Here is a 22,843-nt window from a genome sequence, read left to right as displayed (position 1 = left end):
CTAGGTTTATTCAGACACACAAAACACATGGCGGTATGAGAATAATATGCAACAACAAATGGTGGCACTCTCAAACTGTTAGGGACAACGTCAAAAGATTGATGTCAGATAAAAAAACTTTGCTTTCGTTTGGGGGTGGGGGGTTTTGACCTCAAAAAGTTTCCATCCTACAAAAACAATTTTATTTTTTAATGAAGTCAAAAAAATCATGGAGTATTTGTAGTTCGTGTTTTTTCTATCCAATCATAGATAAAAAATAACAGAAAATGAAAAAAACAAACATCCAAGACGAGAAAATGGTTTGGCCCGAGTGAAAATATTTGCGTTAAATGAGGTCAATTTCAGGGCATGAACCTAGAACCAACTGCTATGCCATACAACTGTCCTGATTATTAATTTGTATTTAATGGTGAATGTAGTCTGGCGCCATAATCAATATTTATCAATTAAGTTTCAGTGGGGGTTGGGGATAAAAAACTAAAGCAATTAAGTTTTTTATCCTACATTGAACTTTTGATGTTGTCCCTCATATCATGCAAGATCAACAATACAGCAATAAATGATATACATACTGGCGGTGCAACACTGATATCAGTGTTTCTCAAATTTATTGACAGTGGAGAAACTTTTTTAACCCGCACCAGATTGTTTTTTCCCAGTGTTATCTTTTTACCCCGAAATGCTACAACTATAATTACAATCAAAATGTCATTCATTCAATGATTGACACTACATTATTTGTAATATACAGCCATCTTTTTCCCCCATGTATGAAACACTGCATTGCTAGAGGGCTTATTAGACAGGTGGATAATTTTTGTTACAAAATGCTGATGAGAAACCTTCACAGAGTGAAAGTATGAGAAAAAACCAAAGGGGGAAAAAACAGTACCGGTATATTGTAAAATCATTCCTTCAGCGAAAATAGTATTTTATAGTATACTGTTTACTTGTTTATTTTCATAGTGTCAAAGTATGGAAGAAACCAAAGGTCTGACGATTGATTTAGTATATGACAGTAAGACAATACTGGATGAACGAGAAGTGGTGAAACGACTCATGAACAAGTGCCGAAAAATAGCGACTGGTTTGCAAAAAATTATTGCCAGGAATTCAGATGATGGTAGTGGTCCAGTGGAGCCAGCAGATGACCAGATTGTGGAGCAGCCGAAAATTTTAGATGCAAAGTATGATTTCATTTATACATTCTGCAACAAATGCATAATACAGAAAAATCTGTATCAGAAGCAGCATCCCTAAAAAAAAGTTGCACCCATTCATTCAAAAATTCAAAACCATTTCTAGTGTATGTACATGTAGATGCTCTAATAGAAGCCGCATTCTCACATTCATGTTGCATTGTACCGTTGTAATATAAACCACAACTTCTAATACAGACTTTACGTTACTCATTTAGTTTCAAAATTAGAATTGTGTTCTTGCATTCAAAACTTGTAAATATTGGTGGGTTACCTTGGTCTCCCAATCTCTCTGCTTTGGGAATGTATGTACAGTTCCTGTTTAACTCACTAGATCACAATGTTCATTTTAAGACACCTGCAGATGTCTTATGACAGAATGATGTGGTTTCAACCTGACGTGTGCAATACATGTATGGAAGTTATTTCATGAGGATGCAGTGTATGCTTCTGTCTTATTTTCATAAGTACAATAAGATGCATTGCATTAACTATTGTGTAATATTATTCTGTGACAGTTACTCTTTGAAGCCATATCAGATAGTTGGACTAAATTGGCTGGTTCTCTTGCACAGACAGGAAGTTAACGGTATACTGGCTGACGAAATGGTAAGTTTGTATGATAGATTGTAAAATATTAACTATTTTGAACCTTTGTGTGTTGGGGAAATTGGTGATCTTCTCAAATAGGCCGATCACAGCTAATGGTTGTTGTGTATGAATGTGTGTTAAGGTCACTAGTTCAAATTCAGTCTTTAGGTGTACTAAAAAATGGGTTAACTCCGCGCTTTGAAAGAGTACAGTATGCCACACATGAGGGAAGTCAAAGCAACCAGTTGGCCAAGAACGCTTACTGATGCATGTGACTCGCCAGGGCCTGTTAATGCTGCTGACTAACCAAATTGGGATGCTGAATGAATGATGTACAGTTGTAAACAAGTGTGTTTGAATAGTGGCTGGCTATCAGGCTCTGAGAAGTCGGATGATTTGCGAATAAACGCAGAATCAACCAAGTTACCCAGCTGCGCAGGGCTATATAGCCATTCCTGTGCAAGTATGGATTATGATTGTGTCACACCTAATGCTGATAAAGCATTATTGTCAGTGTATCTAAACCCCAATACTTTCTATATTTGCATACAGGGTCTTGGTAAGACTGTTCAAGCTATAGCATTCCTAGCACACTTGTTTGAAGAAGGTGACAAGGGTCCTTTTCTTATAATTGTACCATCGTCAACCATAGGTAAGTTTAATGTTGGCAATATGAGTTTGATCAATGCCATCATATTCTTGATATATACCAGGAATTAAAAAAAATGTTACACAAAATAAAAAAAAAATCCCAAATCAAGAAATTGTTCTGCTGATAAACACTTAAAAAGTCATTTAAGGAGTTTCAATCTTGTATGGGACTATCATTACTAGATTGTATGAAAAGCCAAACTCTCTGAAAACTATCGGCATGGATCTAGAAGCCGTACCTACACACGAATTGGTGACGTCACAAAATACATAACCTTCAATCGGGGTCGTTTCCTCGGTATATACGAATTGGTATATACAAATTACAATAAAGATACTTAAGACATTACACATAAGGTAAAACAAATCATGTGACAATATAATGATAATAACGGTAATAAATCCTAGCTTAACAGTTGAACAGAACGATCATATAGTCAGTCGGGTGACGCCGAAGGTCACGCACTGTGTTACAAAATGGCCGTGTGGTTGAAACTGGGTCATGGCGTGACGGGTGAGGAAGACATCATTAAATACTCTCAAAATCACAATAAAACGGGGAAGTGGTTGCATATTACGGCGTAGCCAACATGGGAAATAAAAAAACGACCAATACAAACTACATGGGTTCGAATCACACTAGATACACACTCACCAGAACCGAAGCAATCAGAAACCAGCAATCGTTTTGGCTTTTCCGTTCAACTCATCAGAACACTGGAGTAGTTAGAAAAATGAACACCACTCAACGACCAACGTCGTGGCGTGGTACACAAGCGTGCCATCAAAATAAAACAAAATTAGCTTGAAAAGACAGTGGGTTCGAGTCCTGCTCAGAGCTACCGTAAAAACGTAAATCAAATAAACTGAAATCTCTCAAACCGTAAACAAGTAAACAAAGAACGTCGCGAAAAAATAATAAACCTCACAAAACTCCACCATACAAAACTGAATGAATAAATAATAAAATAACTTGCGTCTTAAACTGGACGATGCGCAATTTGCTCAACAGTTTCCCGATTGTGACAAGAGATAAACAAGACCCAAGTCAAGGTAAGTTTTGTTGAAGTGTCGCTGGCGTTCCCTATATTACGAAAACAATTCAGGCAACAGACGAATATTTTCTGTGGTGTTGTGGAATTTTTACTGTGTCTGCGGAATTGTTAGTCCCCGTTCGGACGCAGTCCGAAAACGGGGACTTATGTTTTGCCCTGTGTGCGTCCGTCCGTCCGTCCGTGCGTCCGTGATCACCTGTATCTCCAACATGCATGGACCGATTAAGTTCAAACTTCACTCATACATCACACATTATATGGGACATATGCACATGCATTTTTTTCATGATCCGATTAACGATAGCCGAATAGCGGCCATTTTAAGGCCGAAAATGCATCCAAATCGCACATTTTCACCATTCCGGACCCGGATCTCAGTTATGCATGGACGGATTTTGTTCAAATTTGGTACATACATTAAACATAATAGGACCTTGATGCACGTCATTTTTTTTTTGGATCGGGTTCGAAATGGCCGACTGGCGGCCATTTTGTTTTAAAGAATTCAGTTCTGGATCCGTATCTGAGACATGCTTGGATTGATCGAGTTCAAACTTCACACACACAAGGTACATCATGTCACAAATATGTATGTGCATTTGTTTCATGATCTCATTAACGATAGCCAAATGGCGGCCGCTTTAAGGCCGAAAATGCATTGAAATCGCACATTTTCACCATTCCGGACCCGTATCTCAGTTATACATGGATGGATTTTGTTCAAATTTGGTACATACATTAAACATAATAGGACCTTGATGCACATCTTTTTTTTTTTCGGATCAAGTTCGAAATGGCTGACTGGCGGCCATTTTGTTAAAGAATTCAGTTCTGGATCCGTATCCAAGACATGTCTGGATTGATCAAGTTCAAACTTCACACACACATGGTACATCATGTCACAAATAGATATGTGCATTTGTTTCATGATCTCATTAACGATAGCCAAATGGGGGCCGCTTTAAGGCCGAAAATGCATTGAAATCGCACATTTTCACCATTCCGGACCCGTATCTCAGTTATGCATGGATGGATTTTGTTCAGATTTAGCACAATGTGTTGTACATATGCAGGTGCATTTCGGTCATGATCTGCTTTGAATGTATACGTCACTCAAATATGAACGGAACGGGGACGTGTCATTGACAATGACTTGTTGATTTAGGGTTCGAAGCCAGCAGTTAACATTTTGTTAGAAAGTTTCACAATTAAATCAAATATCCAATGATACCAGTATATTTATTTCATTATTTTAACAACTTGCAATGGTGGAAGTTGGTCAAACAGTTCTTACACCTAAATAAGTATCAAATATTTGTCGACACATTTATTCTCTCAATTTAACAACCTTGTAGAGGTGGAAATTAATTAAACAACAGGTATTTACTCACAAATATAATGATCAATATTTGTCCATACATTCATTCTGTCAATTTAAGAACTTGTAATTGTTGGAATTAATCAAATGAGAGTTGTCTACACCAAAATAAGTTTCAAATATTAGTCCATACATTTATTCTCTCAATTCAACAACTTGTAATGGTGTAAAATAATTAAACGAGAGCTGTCTACACCAAAATAAGTCTAAAATATTTGTCCATACATTTATTCTCTCAATTCAACAACTTGTAATGGTGTAAAATTATTAAACAAGAGCTGTCTACACCAAAATAAGTCTAAAATATTTGTCCATACATTTATTCTCTCAATTCAACAACTTGTAATGGTGTAAAATTATTAAACAAGAGCTGTCTACACCAAAATAAGTCTAAAATATTTGTCCATACATTTATTCTCTCAATTCAACAACTTGTAATGGTGTAAAATTATTAAATGAGAGTTGTCTACACCAAAATAAGTCTAAAATATTTGTCCGCACATTTATTCTTTCAATTTAACAACCTGTAATTGTGGGAATTAATCAAACGTGAGTTGTTTACACCAAACTAAGTATTAAATATTTGTTGAGAAATTTATTCTCTCAATTTAACAACTTGTAATGGTGTAAAATAATTAAACGAGAGTTGTCTACACCAAAATTAATCTCAAATATTTGTCCACACATATATTGTCACAATTTAACCACTTGTTAATAGTGGAAATTACTTAAACGCGACTTGTTTAATCAGTTGACATCAATGCAACTTACCCACAGACAGTGCACAACAGAGTATCATTATTGAGCAATTATAAACAGGAACGTGTCTGGGCATTAGGTTTAGGGTCGGGTCAGGTATGGGCAACGGAATTATTAACAGGAATGTGTCTTGGCTTTAGGGTTAGGGTCGAGTCAGGTATGGGCAACGCAAATGGCAAACACCCAATTGGCAAGATGTACACTAACGGGTTATGGCATGCATATAGTTTACACAAGTAAAAACACAAAATTGGCAATTTTTTGGACAATTGTAACTCAATAGTAGAAATATGTTCTATTTCTATATATATACATACTATATAGTCTTATCAAATGCAAACACATCCAGTCAATCAATTGTGGTCTTGTGGTTCAGTTGTCTACACAGTGATCAGGAGGACCCGGGTTCAATTCCCATGCCTGCTAGTCTTTTTTCGCAAACACTAATTTGCAATAAAGCTAAATATGAAAACAAAATCATTCATTTGCATGACTACCCATATGGTTCAGTGGCTATGTACAATGTAGGCAATGTAGTACGGTTAGTACGATTTTGAATGCTAGTGAAAACGTTGATCCTATAAGTAGGACTTAAATCCTATCATTTGTGTGAAGACACTCGTGGTACAGTGGACAAGACAGTGCGCTGGGAACTCAAAGATTGCAAGTTCGAATCAAGGACAGGACAGGACACTCCTACAAGACAAGATATGAAAGAGAAAAAAAACATTAACAGCAACTTCTGTATATCAAGAACTCAAGTCAGAAAAACAGAACACAAGAAACTCATATGGAAGCGACTCGGAGTACGAACACAGTTGACAGCTGCAGGTCACGTGCAACAACAGACACAAGGATCAATGCTGCTCTCCAAATGGGTCCCTTCTTTTGTATTGACCCCCTAAGGATTGCTAATCCCCCTTTCTAACTCTTCCCCCAAAATAATATATCGCCCCTTTTAGAATGTATTGACCCACAAATTAATGAATATTCATGAGCACAGAAACTGCTACGTCATGAATAAATTAGCATAATTTAAAAAAAAATTGCATAAAGTGTAGGTACTCCTTCTGGAGTCCTGCCAAACTATCTTATGATTAAATTTAACTGATTTTGGTGCAAATTTATGTGTAAACTTGTTTAATGTGGATTATGGTACTTTATTTTTTCTGGAATGTATTTTTACACTGAAAATCATAAATTGGGTTGACACATGTAATTATTTTCACTGATTTTCTATTATGTCAAGTAAACAGTTGTTCACTGCATTATATTTATTCAGCGAAATGAAAAAAAGAGTATTTTACACATCACTGGAGGACAAATTTAACTTGTGAGGGTGGTATGACACTACAAAAATGTGCCTCTGTTTAACTAGTGAGGGCAATGTAACTACAATACAGATATTGATTGCCTCTCCATTTAGCTCTCATGAGAGCGCTATGACTCTACTGTAAAATACTTTATTTTTCGCTTGCAACTTATTTTCGCTGAAGGAATGATTCAGTTAAAATAAAATCCAGCGAATATACCTTTTGTATATAACATTCAATTCATCAAAAATCAGTGAAAATAAATTCCATACAAAACGCCCAAAAAGTCTTTTCAGTGAAAATTAATTCCAGCTGAAATAAAGTATTTTTACAGTAGTTGCCTGCCTCCTTACTCCTCGTGTTAAGACTTGTTTGTAAAATTTACAGAGAATTGGGTGAGAGAGTTAAATAAGTGGTGTCCGTCACTTGAAGTTCTACAATATTATGGTTCACAAGATGAAAGAAAAGCATTCCGATACCATATCTTGTCAGGCAGACTCAACTTTCAAGTGATGATATCAACGTGAGTATTTTATCATGCTTTTCATGAACGTACAAATACTGTATTTTCCTGTATTTAGAAGCCAAAAGGATTTGTTTAGATTGTACAGGTTACACATCTAGACAATTACTTTCTACATGTAATTTATAGTGGATAAAATTTGGTAAAAAAAAAAGTCATTGTCCTATGTAACTATTTATAGCAATGACTGTTGTCTATAGCATTCAAGACAATGTTTAAACAGACAGGCAGAACATAATAATAATAATTTTATTCAACTCGAAAAACATACTACAGAAGTTGTTTTTATGGTTGTGTAAACAAAAGAAAAACAACAAAAATTGAAAAAGAAATAAAAACAAGATTAAACTAAAAACTACGTATAAACAAAAATATATTACTTTAAGGACGAATATTAGCTATATAAAGCACTAATACTACTTAATTTGGTCGAGCTGTTACATGTATAATTCATCTCTGATTTTCATAAGAACACACATTACAACTAAAAAATGGAATCACTAAATGATTCCACAATAGAACTATGTATACTAGGTAGTAATCACAGGGAAGCATTTGAACAGTTTATTATTTCCTTGTGGTTCTTTAGTTCCAATGTGTGATATAGTTTCCTCCTTGAAACAGTGTTGAACCAGTGTAGAGTTAGAGTTACCCATGTTTATTACCCCCGGTACATGAAATGCAATAAACAGCATTACTTGTACATGTAAGTATATGTGCTGCTTGTAGAGTAAAATGTAACCTGTCGTTGATGTCAGCATTTTATTTCTCTATCCTGGTTCCAATAATGTCACTATCATGGATTCTTTGATACAGAAAAGTAATTGAAAGTGGAAACGGGGAAAATTAATACTTGCTCGATGTTGTTACTCTTATTGAAAAAAAAGCTGAGAAGCTTGCGTGAAGTATAGGAGATACAGTCGTTATACTGTCTGTCTGTCTGTCTGTCTGTCTGTCTGTCTGTCTGTCTGTCTGTCTGTCTGTTTGTTCTTGACATTTGCTCACGTTCGGTCTAAAGTTTGAACGTGTTGATTTTAGTAACACAGCTTGGCCATTAAAGGTTAAAATTGAATATATATTTAATTGAATTCAAAACTGTTTTAAAGAATAAGAATGAACTTGATTGAATATTTATAATTGCATTGATGTCAGTGCTGGAAGTAGCATGATTGACATCTAACCTTATTCACTTTCTTGTTTTACAGTTACAACATGTGTATGAATATGACAGAAGACAAAAATCTTTTCAAAAAACTTGACTTTCATTATATGATAATTGACGAAGCACACATGTTGAAGAACATGAATTCACTGAGATATAAAAATATGATGAAGATAAGGGTAAGATAGAATTCAAGGTCGGTAGTTGTCGTGCCGCGCATGTGCGACATTTGTGTTGATAAACATGCGCTTTTCTAATGGGAATCACAAGTATGAGGTTTAACCTGGCGTGACTTGCACTAATTACCGCCGGTGACTCCTTCGATACCTTCCAATCACCTAAAAAATACCTAATTAAAAGCTCAGTAACGTCTCAGTTTGTACTCGGTTATCTTCGCAACAGCCAAAGTCGCCATCTTTGTTTATATGAGACCCATATATCTCGCGCATGCGTGGCGCAACGATTACCACCCTACCAATTCTGCAGACCAGATCAAGTTATTCATTTTGTGAAATTGATCCCTAGAGGGCAGTGTGCAAGACAGTCAGTGTGAATGTATTATTTATGATGAATGCATAATATTCCTGTAAAACATGCATCCAGCAGTCAATGTAGATACAACAAAGTATGCACATTATGAGTTTCTGCATTTGGGAAACTGATAATTGTAGTGTTCAACCAGGACATAAAATACACTCTTAAGGGAGAGTAGGAAATCACACGGGCGGTGCACCGCGGTCATTGCTGCGTGTATGGTAGGCTCGCACAGCAATTCACACTTATTGTCAAGACCACGATCACAAAGTTCCAATGAAAAATTAAATAAATTTGGCGAAAAGCTTGGAAACTAGTCTATAATAGTTGGCAGAATAACACTATTTTATTTGTCTGAGCCTTGGAATGAAATCACAAAGCAATCCAGAAAGACGTAGAGATTATAATATAAAATAGGATCACATTATTTTGTGAATATACATAATGCATGATCTCAAAAAATGTTTAGAAAGTTTAATGTTTCGCGTAGACCAAATATAATTGTTTTAATACATATACTGCAGTCTATATTTTGAGCGATTGAAACATAGAAAACTCAACTGCGTGAAATACTGTCGCTAAGTTTATGCTCGCTTATTTCACCTTCAGGGAAATAATGCTAAATAATGCTTGTGGATGAGCAGAACTTATAGGTCATGTCCACAGCACTAAGAATGTAATGTAATTAACAGACAAGATCAATTTGAAATGTTGACTTTGTCAGTGTTTCTCAGAAATCCCATTGCCCATTGCCCATTGTATATTTGTTTGAATTTTGTGTGCATGCCTGGCAACTGGTTGGCAAGAACCGATCGATCACACCAAAAAATAAAATACAAGCAGTGTCATTGTTATTCAATATACCTGTATGTGTCCCTGTTAATAAAACTGCAAATCACTAGCTACTGCTTATCAGTGAGCTACATTTGCTATCAAACAATTTGATCTATTTGAGTGTTGAAATGACGCTTGTTCTTGAAAGCAATATTATTCATTGTTTTACATGTGTACTATGAGTTTAAGTTCTATGATTTGTCTTTCAGGCAAAGAGGAGACTATTATTAACAGGCACACCGCTGCAGAATAATTTATTAGAGTTGATGTCTTTGTTATGTTTTATAATGCCACATATATTCATGAGAGGTGGAAGTACAGATCACTTGAAAAGAATGTTTGCTGCAGTAAGTATGCACAATAATATTCAGTCAGGAAATGATGCAGTGCCCTCTATGGTCCTTTTGTGTCAATGTTTTTTTTTAGCTCCGCTGTCGACTTTGTTGAGCGGAGCTTATCATATGAGTGATTGTCCTCCGTATTCGGCGTCCGTGTCAATGTTTTACTTTTTCGACTTCTTCTTGAAAACTACAAGCCTGAATGCTTTGAAACGTGGTGTATAAGTACCTTGGGTAGGCCTATCTTAGATTTGTTCATTTCATGATGACATCTTCAATTCTTTAATTTTGGTGAAAATTTTTGTCATTTTTGATAAAAAGTGATATTTTTGAATTCTTGTTGAAAACAGCAAGTCCGATTGCTTTGATACTATACATATTATTCATTTCTAATCATATCTTCAGTTCTTTAATTGAAATGTGCATTGCTAACAGCGGAGCTATCTCAGCTGACAGGCTGCTTGTTTGTTTTTTTGGCTTTTGATTAAAAAATTCATTCTTTATTTCTGCATGTCTGTCATGCATTTCTATCTTGAATTGTGAAATTTTTCTTTAATTTCATTTCACACCATACCTCATCAGTTTAATTGGTTCATCTCGTGCTAGGACAGTTTTTTTCACTGCTGGAGATTATACTATTGCAAGTACAGTACTACTAACCAGAGTTTAATGATCAATTATGCTTGATATTTCAGCTCTGACATTGTTTTCTTTGTAATTACAGAAATATAGCAGTGACAGCGCTGAACAGAGTAATTTTGAGAAAGACAGAATAGGTGACGCTAAGAAGATTATGCAACCATTTGTACTGAGGAGAATAAAAACTGAGGTGATTATTATTGGTTGTCTTCCTTTACTCTGCATTATAAGTCCCTGTTTTATCCCGAAAATTTGCAATTATTCATTTGCTGTTCAATATCACCCAGAATTCCATACTGGATGATGAGTCGATTTGTTGTGAGACAGTGTGCGAGATATTTAACCCTTATCTTGTCAAGTCAGTGTAAAAGTACATGTGGCTGGCTGGATACGGGTTGAATTGACGAATTGAGAGTGGAATGCCTAGTTTGGCGTGTTTTACCTCCAAAATCATAGAATGCTGCAACTCGGAATACAACTTATTGCATAAATCAATTTAAAGTTTGTTTATATTTCATTTTAACTCCTCCACAACACCGAAAATGTTGCATGATTTATTTAACCCATACAGAATGGTTCAGAGCTGATGGTACACAAAAGAGTAATATAACCTAATGTTTAAAAGGTGGCAGGCGTGCCGCGTTCTGTTCGATATGAGACTTATAGCCACGTATACAACACGTGTAAAATACATTGTTTATTTGCATGAAATTCGAATACGGGCTGCGGGACGACCACCGCGATTTAATGAAGTAGAGTAATGATATAATGCAATGTCCAAATATGGATAATGGTGTGTTATATTACATATTTGAACTTAAATTTTATTTCCTCTCACTTTTCACCAGGTACTTAATCAGCTACCAAAGAAGCATGATTGCATTCATAGGTGTTCCTTATCTGACAGTCAACGCAAGCAATACACCAATCTGGTTGCCGTATTGACCAAGTCATTACGTAGTAAAACAGAATCTGGCAATCTCGCTGGTGCTATGATGCAGCTACGAAAGATGGCCAATCATTCCCTGCTACATAGGCACCACTTTAATGATGGAAAACTTAGAAAAATGTCAAAACTTATGCTAAAGGTAAAGAATCACAGTATAAAAATACTTGCATGTGTAATGTTCACCAAGAACAGACTAATTGCACTCACATATTTGGAGTATAAGCTGATGTAAAACTGCAATAGTTATTGTAAATGACCTTTTTTTTTCTCTCTCACTCTCCTCATTTACTGTAAAGGCACTAATTATTCATTGGGTTTTAATTTCACTAATTTTATTCGCTTTATTAAATTTGCTTGAAGTTAAAATCCAGTGAATATGCACAAAATATCAAAATAGTGAAATTTAATACCAGTGAAATGAATGGTTTTACAGGACTTGCTTTTCATCATTCTTGTACAAATGTTAAAATATGTACTTGAAATGATTCATTCTTGCATATGTGAGAAACCACTATATAGAATTTGTTTTGTTCTCGAATATGTGAGTACGGTAATTTTCTCACTATTCTCGAAAACGACTGTACTTACATTATGGGGGAGTAAACTAAATTAGATCCAATGGTCACATAAAAAAATTATTTGTCATTATTCCACCAGACTTCATATTGCCAGGCATATTCAGTGTTTTAAATTCACTGTTTGTGGAGGAAACGATAAAGTTTTAATTGAGCGAAATTAAGCCACGGGCAAAGAAAAAAAAATAAACATGAATAATTGAGCCCATTTTATATTACACAAGAATTTACCCAGAATGCCGTTTTACTATTGCAGGAACCAACCCACCACGATGCAAGTGATGAGCTTATATTTGAAGATATGTGCGTAATGTCTGACTTTGAACTTCATGGGTTGTGCAATCAGTACTATTCTATCAGCTCTTTTACATTGCCGACAGAAACTCTTCTTAACTCAGGAAAATTTTATAAACTTGATAGTCTGCTGCCGGAGATGAAGCAAAGGGTGAGCAATGTGATTGTTTATTTTATGCTATGACACTTTGGTTGTGTGATTTAGGTGTTTATACAGTTAACATTTAATTGTATCTTCTTTGAGATTTTGATATAATAGTTCAATAACCATTTGAGCAACAAAGTCATCTTTTGTCACCATTCACAAAATAGTTCTATATACCGTCTGTGCATATTAATTAGGTAATTTGCATATCATTGACCATTTGAGCACCAAAGTAAACTTTTGTCACTATTCACAAAATAGTTCTATATATCATATGTGCATATTAATTAGGTAATTTGCCTATCATTAACAATTTGAGCACCAAAGTCAACTTTTGTCACCACTCACAAAATAGTTCTATATACCGTATGCGCATATTAATTAGGTAATTTGCATATCATTAACAATTTGAGCACCAAAGTCAACTTTTGTCACCACTCACAAAATAGTTCTATATACCGTATGTGCATATTAATTAGGTAATTTGCATATCATTAACAATTTGAGCACCAAAGTCAACTTTTGTCACCATTCACAAAATAGTTCTATATACTGTCTATGCATATTAATTAGGTAATTTGCATATCATTAACAATTTGAGCACCAAAGTCAACTTTTGTCACTATTCACAAAATAGTTCTATATACTGTCTATGCATATTAATTAGGTAATTTGCATATCATTAACAATTTGAGCACCAAAGTCAACTTTTGTCACCATTCACAAAATAGTTCTATATACCGTCTGTGCATATTAATTAGGTAATTTACATATCATTAAACATTTAAGCACCAAAATCAACTTTTGTCACCATTCACAAAATAGTTCTATATACCGTATGTGCATATTAATTAGGCAATTTGCATATCATTAACCATTCGAGCACCAAAGTCAACTTTTGTCACCATTCACAAAATAGTTCTATATACCGTCTGTGCATATTAATTAGGTAATTTACATATCATTAAACATTTAAGCACCAAAGTCAACTTTTGTCACTATTCACAAAATAGTTCTATATACCGTATGTGCATATTCATTGGGTAATTTGCATATCATTAACCATTCGAGCACCTAGGTCAACTTTTGTCACCATTCACAAAATAGTTCTATATACCATCTGTTCATATTAATTAGGAAATTTGCATATCATTAACCATTTGAGCACCAAAGTCAACTTTTGTCACCATTCACAAAATAGTTCTATATACCGTCTGTGCATATTAATTAGGTAATTTGCATATCATTAACAATTTGAGCACCAAAGTCAACTTTTGTCACCAGTCACAAAATAGTTCTATATACCATCTGTGCATATTCATTGGGTAATTTGCATATCATTGACCATTTGAGTGCCAAAGTCAACTTTTGTCACCATTCACAAAATAGTTCTATATACCATCTGTGTATATTAATTAGGTAATTTGCATATCATTAACCATTCGAGCACCTAGGTCAACTTTTGTCACCATTCACAAAATAGTTCTATATACCGTATGTGCATATCACTAACCCTCTGAGCACCAAAGTCAACTTTTGTCACCATTCACAAAATAGTTCTATATATCGTATGTGCATATTAATTAGGTAATTTGCATATCAATAACCCTCTGAGCACCAAAGTCAACTTTTGTCACCATTCACAAAATAGTTCTATATATCGTCTGTGCATATTAATTAGGTAATTTGTATATCATTAACCATTCGAGCACCAAAGTCAACTTTTGTCACCATTCACAAAATAGTTCTATATACCATATGTACATATTAATTAGGTAATTTGCATCTCATTAACCCTTTGAGCACCAAAGTCAACTTTTGTCACCATTCACAAAATAGTTCTATATACCATATGTGCATACTAATTAGGTAATTTGCATATCATTAACCATTCGAGCACCTAGGTCAACTTTTGTCACCATTCACAAAATAGTTCTATATACCGTCTGTGCATATTCATTGGGTATATTTGCATATTTTTACCCAAATTTTGATCAAGACTATTAGATTGTTAGTTTGATAATTTGATAATTATGAGGACTTGCATTTCAGGCATGTAACTAATGTAACTGTACTATTGTGTTGTGTTGACAGGGGGACAGAGTATTGCTGTTCAGTCAGTTCACCATGATGTTAGATATCATTGAAGTCTATATGCAGTATCATAAACACAAGTATTTAAGGCTTGATGGGCAGACACCGGTACAAGAAAGGTATTTTTCCTTTGATTTGACGATATTATTGATGCAGAAAATTGAATTACTAGTCTCAATAGAATGATAACAGTATAGTAAATCACTGATGTGTATTTATTTAACAGGTTACAACTTATTGACAAGTATAACAATGACAATGGTATATTTGTCTTCTTGCTGTCTACAAAAGCTGGCGGCTTGGGTATCAACTTGACATCAGCCAACGTGGTAATCATACATGATATTGATTTCAACCCGTATAATGATAAACAAGCTGAAGATCGATGTCATAGGGTAGGACAGACAAGGTATGATGAAAGCGCAATCTTTACTTCATTTTCACAACTTTACTTTACGTTTACTTTGTTGTTCCTCTGAAAATTGTGATGCGATGTGTCTCTTGGTCCACTCATAAAAAGCAGCCATTGACTGATCGCAATTACACTTTGCAACTACATTATACATTATGTAATGATAATTTGTTCCATGTTCTGATTCAAAATAACTGACTCATTTCAGTTTTTTTTACTATTTACCTAACAGGAACTGTCATGATATGACTTGATTTGATTTGCATCTTTTACGCAATCAAGCCTTAATAGTTGACAACTGTTAGCTAGGTTACATGTCATAACATTAAACACACATATAAATGTCTTCGAACCAAGCAGCTGATCTTGAGTCTAACAACATGTACAGGTCGATATAGCAACCTAAACTGCCTGGAAATTTGATACATATTGTGAGCACCTACTATGAAATGTATTGGCGTTTAAGTGCCGTTTTTATTTACATTAATTACGTCAATGTAAGTGTTTCATTACCCCCGTGCTGATATTGCAAGAAGGTTTAAGTCCCCTTATGTCGGCATAACATGTTCACACCTGTTTTTCTCTTAACCTTAAGTTACAACACCTTGAAAGAACATGCTTATAGTGTGTAAAGTATACACTTGCAGTGTAAGGAAACCATGGTGCATTGGAGTACTGTTTAATTCAATATTTGTGTTCACCTTTGCCTATCTGTGAATTGATAATCTAAACTGTCTAGAAGGTAGCATGGTATTGTGCGCGATGTGTGTACGCGTTATGTTTTGCAGTATATCTTTCAGTAACAATTTTATTTTCTCTTCAGGGATGTTACAGTGATCAGATTAATTTGTGAAAACACAATAGAAGAAGCAATGCTCAAATGTGCAATGGGAAAATTAAAACTTGAAGCTGATATCACAGCAGGTATGTAGTGTGGTGTAGTGTAGGCCAGGAGTAATGTGACCATAGTGGGGGGTGTATTTATAGTTATTTTCAACGGGGAAACACTATGCTCTTGTGAAGATCTTCTCATAATGTCTGTTTTAAATGCTTCACTTCATTCGTAATGTTGTGTTCTGAAAACATTTTTATAGTTTTATTATCAGAAAACATTGCCCACTGCAACTGATCAACTGTGAGCGATGTTTCAGCACTTAGGCGTTTTTTTTTTTTTTTTTTGGTGCCTCAAAAGCAACTACTGTAAAAACTAATGCAGTAGTAAAAATAATCGTTTTTTCAAGAGTGCAAATTAGAATACAAATCAGCATGGCAGGTTTAGCAAGAATTTGACAGACACACATCTAAGATGAACATACAATAATCCAGGTTCTTTTGTTTTTGCCCCAAAAAATATATATTGCAAGTTCGTTATTAGACTGATTTAGATGCAATCAGAAAATCAAAATTACGCAACAGAGCTTTGTAGATCTGGCTAGCGTGTACCGACATATAGTCAAGCAGCTGAACAATCAAAGAATGAATTTCAAGTATTGGGTCACTCATGGCATCCACATATCATGACGCCAAAGTCATGCTGTCAGCTTGAACATATTTTCCTGCCATTAACTCAGACCATCCGATATTTTACATGTACCACAACACCCCAAAATTAGGAATCATCTCTGATTTCAGTTTATCATTCCTCCTATCTACAGATGATGGTGATGATGAAAATGCAACCGATATGGCCTCTTTGCTGAGAGACTCTTTGGAACTTTGATGCGATGCAATCTTGGCAACTTTAAAGGAATGGCTCCCACAAATTAATAGATGTAGATTGCTCATGCTTTCTTTGATGCAACAAGCAAACAAAGCCTCCGTTCGTTATCATCGATACATTTTAATTATGCACACCTTTCTTACCTTGATAAATGATACCACATTAGGATAACTAGTGATGTGTATTTTTTATTTCAGGTAGATAAACTGCATTTTGTGTTATTTAAAGACCAACTGCCTGTACAGCAAATAGCGTAATATATATAGTCATGATGAATAAATTGAAAACTGGAGATATATTTAAATGGTCATTTCCATGAGTTCCATATGTGTTGTGAATTTATTACAACCTCAGAAAACATCACATTGCAAGGTTTTATTTCTTGCTCGGACTCCTATTTAATATTTTATCAGTCCTCTCGAAACATAAAAGTCGTAGTGTATCAACAACGTCATGTTTCAATCTTTCCTTTACTTTCAAATCGCTTATTGCTTTCAAACATACTGTTATAGCATCACGGTTTTCACAAATCACACCACAAAGCATTGTCACATTATTCATTAAGATGTGAAAGTGTGTGTAAAATGAAGCAATAGTGATTATTTTTTATATTTGAGTCACTTGTGGTTGACATTCATTCAGCTTTGGGGCTAATCTGCACTGGCTCAGAAGGTTGTAAATGATTAGCTAGTTTGAATTTCTAATTTGCATAACATTACTGAGAATGAACGTGCATTCAACGCCACAAGTCTTTTGTTTTTTTAGCCATTCAGAATTCATCTTCCGAGCCAGTGCAGATCAGCAGCAGCTTTTGGTCGCATTCTCAGTTGTGTACATAATTTTTACCTGCTAGTTGATTCACTGACAACTGTTCATATCGCAGTAAATCATAAGACATCTAGCACCAAGTGCAACATCCTATCGTATTCAGCATAATTTATATTTATATACAAGTATATTGAATCATATTTTACGTGATTTATTATTGTTTGTTTGTTTCTTGTTTACTCCATCAGGTGTGTAATTTAATTCTGTAGTCATTCATGGTTCATACAATCTCAATGGTGAACTTTTTTTGCAGGCAAATGCTTGAATTGATGTTATGATGGGAGGCGTTTAAGGATGAATATGGCTAACCAACAAATTTTTACTACATTAAGCACTACAGATTCTCCATATTTTGATGACAAAAAACGTCCAACCAATAAAAAGAAGAGTGCATATCTCAACTTGCTACCTTCATTCCTCCCTTACTCTGGCGGCAATTTTGAATTTAAAATTCATATACCCCAGATTCAAAATTCAAAAACTTGTTCAGTTACCCAATTATTTTTCTTCAGACTTTCAAATTACGCTGTCATCAGAAATAACTTGCAGGACATATGTATCCTTACATTACTTGTAACATTACTGTTCTGTTGAATTAAATCCTTCTATTCCATAGACATTACTACATGCATAGTTGTTACGTCAGTAAATGCTTACATCTTTTGTTTGGTATGGATCCTACTAAGGGACGACGTCAAAAGATCGATGTCGGATAAAAAAAACTTAATTCTTTTAGTTTTTTCCCAAAACCCCCCACCCTCCACTGAAACTTAATTGATAAATATTGATCATGGCGTCAGAGTGCATTCACCATTAAATACAAATTGATAATCAGACAGTAGTATGGCATAGCAGTTGGTTGTAATAATGAAGCGAAATATACGCATGCGTTTCAGGGTTCTGCGCATGCTCTAGGTCCATGACCTGAAATGGACCTCATTTGACGCACATATTTACACTCCGACCAAACCATTTTCTCGTCTTGGATGGTTTTTTTCATTTTCTGTTATTTTTGTCTATGATTGGATAGAAAAAAAAAAACGAACTGCAAATACTCCAAGGTTTTTTTGACTTCATTAAAAAATATAATTGTTTTTGTAGGATGTAAACTTTTTGAGGTCAACCCGCCCCCCAAACTAAAGCAAATAAGTTTTTTTTATCCGACATCGATCTTTTGACGTCGTCCCTAATTCCATAAAGGCTCCATAAATTGGCTTGGCATCTGCAGATATTTGATGAATAAGAAATTGCCATACAATTGTGTGTCTTAAGTCATCACCTTGATTACACAAGTCTTTATTTCTCTATAATGCTTGCAATACATGCTCATTTCACTAGTACATTTAGTCATTTGTACTTTTGTATTACATTCGATTTGCTACAATTAGTGAGTACATATAGTTTATTCAAACTCTATTTTTATTATATTTTGTTTTGGCTTACAGCAAATTTTTTCTACACAAATACTTCTATCATGTTTAGTGTATATTGACAATCCCAATAAAACAAAAAGCCTTAATTATTCATTCCTTTTTCTATATTATTGGTAATGTATATATTAATCACTTTGTACTGTAGCATCACCAAATAACCTTTGTGTCTGTGTCTGATTTAAACAGGTTTCACCATAGTGTATTATCGACACGAACCAGCTCACGACCTGGGCTTGATGTGTCTGTTTTTTGCCAGCTAGGTTTTTTGTTCTTCATAAAATGAAGACCCTGACATCGTTTATTATTCCAGTGACAGAAATCTGCTTTTTAAAAACTCTTCATGCTTCCTGGTGTTTATCGTTACTGTAATGTATTTTCAAGAGGAAAGTTACTATGTTAACGTGATGCATTCTGGATGGTTACTATGTTAACGTGATGCATTCTGGATGGTTACTATGTTAACGTGATGCATTCTGGATGGTTACTATGTTAACGTGATGCATTCTGGATGGTTACTATGTTAACGTGATGCATTCTGGATGGTTACTATGTTAACGTGATGCATTCTGGATGGTTACTATGTTAACGTGATGCATTCTGGATGGTTACTATGTTAACGTGATGCATTCTGGATGGTTACTATGTTAACGTGATGCATTCTGGATGGTTACTATGTTAACGTGATGCATTCTGGATGGTTACTATGTTAATGTGATGTATTCTGGATGGTTACTATGTTAACGTGATGCATTCTGGATGGTTACTATGTTAACGTGATGCATTCTGGATGGTTACTATGTTAACGTGATGCATTCTGGATGGTTACTATGTTAACGTGATGCATTCTGGATGGTTACTATGTTAACGTGATGCATTCTGGATGGTTACTATGTTAACGTGATGCATTCTGGATGGTTACTATGTTAACGTGATGCATTCTGGATGGTTACTATGTTAACGTGATGCATTCTGGATGGTTACAATGTTAACGTGATGCATTCTGGATGGTTACAATGTTAACGTGATGCATTCTGGATGGTTACTATGTTAACGTGATGCATTCTGGATGGTTACTATGTTAACGTGATGCATTCTGGATGGTTACTATGTTAACGTGATGCATTCTGGATGGTTACTATGTTAACGTGATGCATTCTGGATGGTTACTATGTTAACGTGATGCATTCTGGATGGTTACTATGTTAACGTGATGCATTCTGGATGGTTACTATGTTAACGTGATGCATTCTGGATGGTAACTATGTTAACGTGATGCATTCTGGATGGTTACTATGTTAACGTGATGCATTCTGGATGGTTACTATGTTAACGTGATGCATTCTGGATGGTTACTATGTTAACGTGATGCATTCTGGATGGTTACTATGTTAACGTGATGCATTCTGGATGGTTACTATGTTAACGTGATGCATTCTGGATGGTTACTATGTTAACGTGATGCATTCTGGATGGTTACTATGTTAACGTGATGCATTCTGGATGGTTACTATGTTAACGTGATGCATTCTGGATGGTTACTATGTTAACGTGATGCATTCTGGATGGTTACTATGTTAACATGATGCATTCTGGATGATGGTTGGACAATAATGTGAACAATAAAGAGTACTCTTTTGAATTATTTGCATACGTCTACAATCGTTTCATTGTGTACCATTTATTTCCGATTAAGTCCAAAAATACTGGTACTTTAAAAATGGTCTTGCATAATATCTGTGCTCAATTCAGGTGCATTTGATTTGAATGACTGTAAATTTCAGTAATTCTAAGAAGATTTGTACATCTTCAAATAGAGTATGTTGATTTATCATTGATATCTACCCAATTTTCCCCCAAAAATAGTCTAGATTCACTCCAAACATCTGGGTACTGATTTTTTTTATTTAATAAGCTTGTACATTACATTGTATACAAATGTATCTCCAGTGACGATCCTTATGCTATGAGCACCTGTTTTATAAAGCCCAAAACTATATACATTTACATCAACAATTTGACTATCCCGCGTTACTATTTGAGCTTAATGAAATAGTGCCCTTCGGCAATGGTAAATTTTTTCGTGAGAAAATATATGTATGCTATGTACCAGTATTTTCCATACTGAGGGAGTGTTCCATAGGTATAATATATATATATATATATGCTTACAAATTACCTACCGGGGTAATTTGTATAAATTAATCAATTTATAGATGTCTCACAGATATCTCATGAAATTTCAATCCAAAGATCTGATTACTTCAGGGTTAAAATCCATATAAATTATTTACCAACCTTGTATAAATGGGTTCATGTGACCTCATTATTATGCATAAGTGTAATATTTCCAGCACTGTTGCTAATAAGGACATGAAACTGGTGCTATAATGGAGACATTTGGTAGGAATTATGACATATCAAATGGCCATGTAACTAATTAATATGCATAACTGTACTGTATTAACCACTGCTGCAGATAATTTAAACATAGTTGAACTCTGGTGACCTTGCCCTTTGTTATATATTATTCCTTTTATCAGTTTGTTTCAATATGAATATGCATTGTCATAATTAATTTTGAATACAAACAAGTTTTGGGGTTGAAACAACAGTGGGAAAGCAGTTTATCGAATGTCCTTGATAGATGTAAATATCTTACAAAAACATTGGTGCCTAATTTATTTAATTCATTTAAGGGACATAATTTCCAGCTTTATTCAAAGTAATTCAGATTTATTATAAAAAAAATGCATTTAGATGTGAATAGATTCATAAATCATGCAAGATACCAGAAAATCTTAGCTGGCTTTTGCCCCAGTATTTTGTACAGGTGTCTGTCAAAAATTAATGATCCACTGAGACAAATATGAACTGCCTCTATTCTGTTGCAAGCTCTGCTTTGTAATGCAAATCAACTTAAACAAGTCATTGAAAATGACACAGTCCCAGTTCCATTTTTCAAAGTTCTCTTTGTGCTCGTCATATTAAAGCGGAGGGGTTGTCACGAGCCTGTCCTTGAAACTTGAGTTCCAAGTGGCGTATTCAACAGATTGTTTATTTACATCAAAACATGTGTTCCATGTAGTTGTAATATGGCCAATAAAAACAGCCGTTATTCGACCATCTTTGATCTGATTATAAAACACACTGATATGTATGATGTATGTGCCAAATACGAATGAAAATGGTACATAAATTGTGGAAATATAGTAGTAAGGTCAAATGGCTGTCAATCGGCCATCCTTGACCAGATTTTGAAACAAATTATCATGGACATTTATCCTAACATGTATAAAGTACATGTATGTGCCAAATTTGAATGAAAACTGACAAAGCATGTCCAAAATACAACATTTTCAAAAACAAGATGGCTGCCAGTTGGCCATTTTGAATCGAATCGCTAAAGCACTGCATGTA

General features: G+C 34.8%; 1 protein-coding gene across 3 annotated transcripts in view; it reads left to right on the top strand.

The window, feature by feature from the left end:
* LOC100373244 (SWI/SNF-related matrix-associated actin-dependent regulator of chromatin subfamily A containing DEAD/H box 1-like) overlaps nucleotides 1–21,068 on the top strand; it is a 30,560-nt gene extending 9,492 nt beyond the window's left edge. For all 3 annotated transcript variants that reach the window (XM_085504907.1, XM_078006475.2, XM_085504906.1), the window contains 13 exons: nucleotides 967–1,187; nucleotides 1,718–1,808; nucleotides 2,343–2,442; nucleotides 7,334–7,469; nucleotides 8,675–8,810; nucleotides 10,209–10,346; nucleotides 11,062–11,166; nucleotides 11,825–12,064; nucleotides 12,757–12,945; nucleotides 15,034–15,152; nucleotides 15,260–15,442; nucleotides 16,269–16,369; nucleotides 17,101–21,068. In XM_085504907.1, coding sequence (XP_085361033.1) covers nucleotides 967–1,187; nucleotides 1,718–1,808; nucleotides 2,343–2,442; nucleotides 7,334–7,469; nucleotides 8,675–8,810; nucleotides 10,209–10,346; nucleotides 11,062–11,166; nucleotides 11,825–12,064; nucleotides 12,757–12,945; nucleotides 15,034–15,152; nucleotides 15,260–15,442; nucleotides 16,269–16,369; nucleotides 17,101–17,165 — 1,824 coding nt within the window. In that variant the 3' untranslated portion in view covers nucleotides 17,166–21,068. The remainder of the gene's footprint in view (nucleotides 1–966; nucleotides 1,188–1,717; nucleotides 1,809–2,342; nucleotides 2,443–7,333; nucleotides 7,470–8,674; nucleotides 8,811–10,208; nucleotides 10,347–11,061; nucleotides 11,167–11,824; nucleotides 12,065–12,756; nucleotides 12,946–15,033; nucleotides 15,153–15,259; nucleotides 15,443–16,268; nucleotides 16,370–17,100) is intronic.
* Nucleotides 21,069–22,843: the final 1,775 nt, after the last annotated feature.

Source organism: Saccoglossus kowalevskii, chromosome 11 (genome assembly GCF_978046115.1).
Source record: "Saccoglossus kowalevskii chromosome 11, keSacKowa6.1, whole genome shotgun sequence".
In the NCBI taxonomy this organism is placed as follows: Eukaryota; Metazoa; Hemichordata; class Enteropneusta; family Harrimaniidae; genus Saccoglossus; species Saccoglossus kowalevskii.
This window is presented reverse-complemented; position numbering and strand designations above follow the sequence as displayed.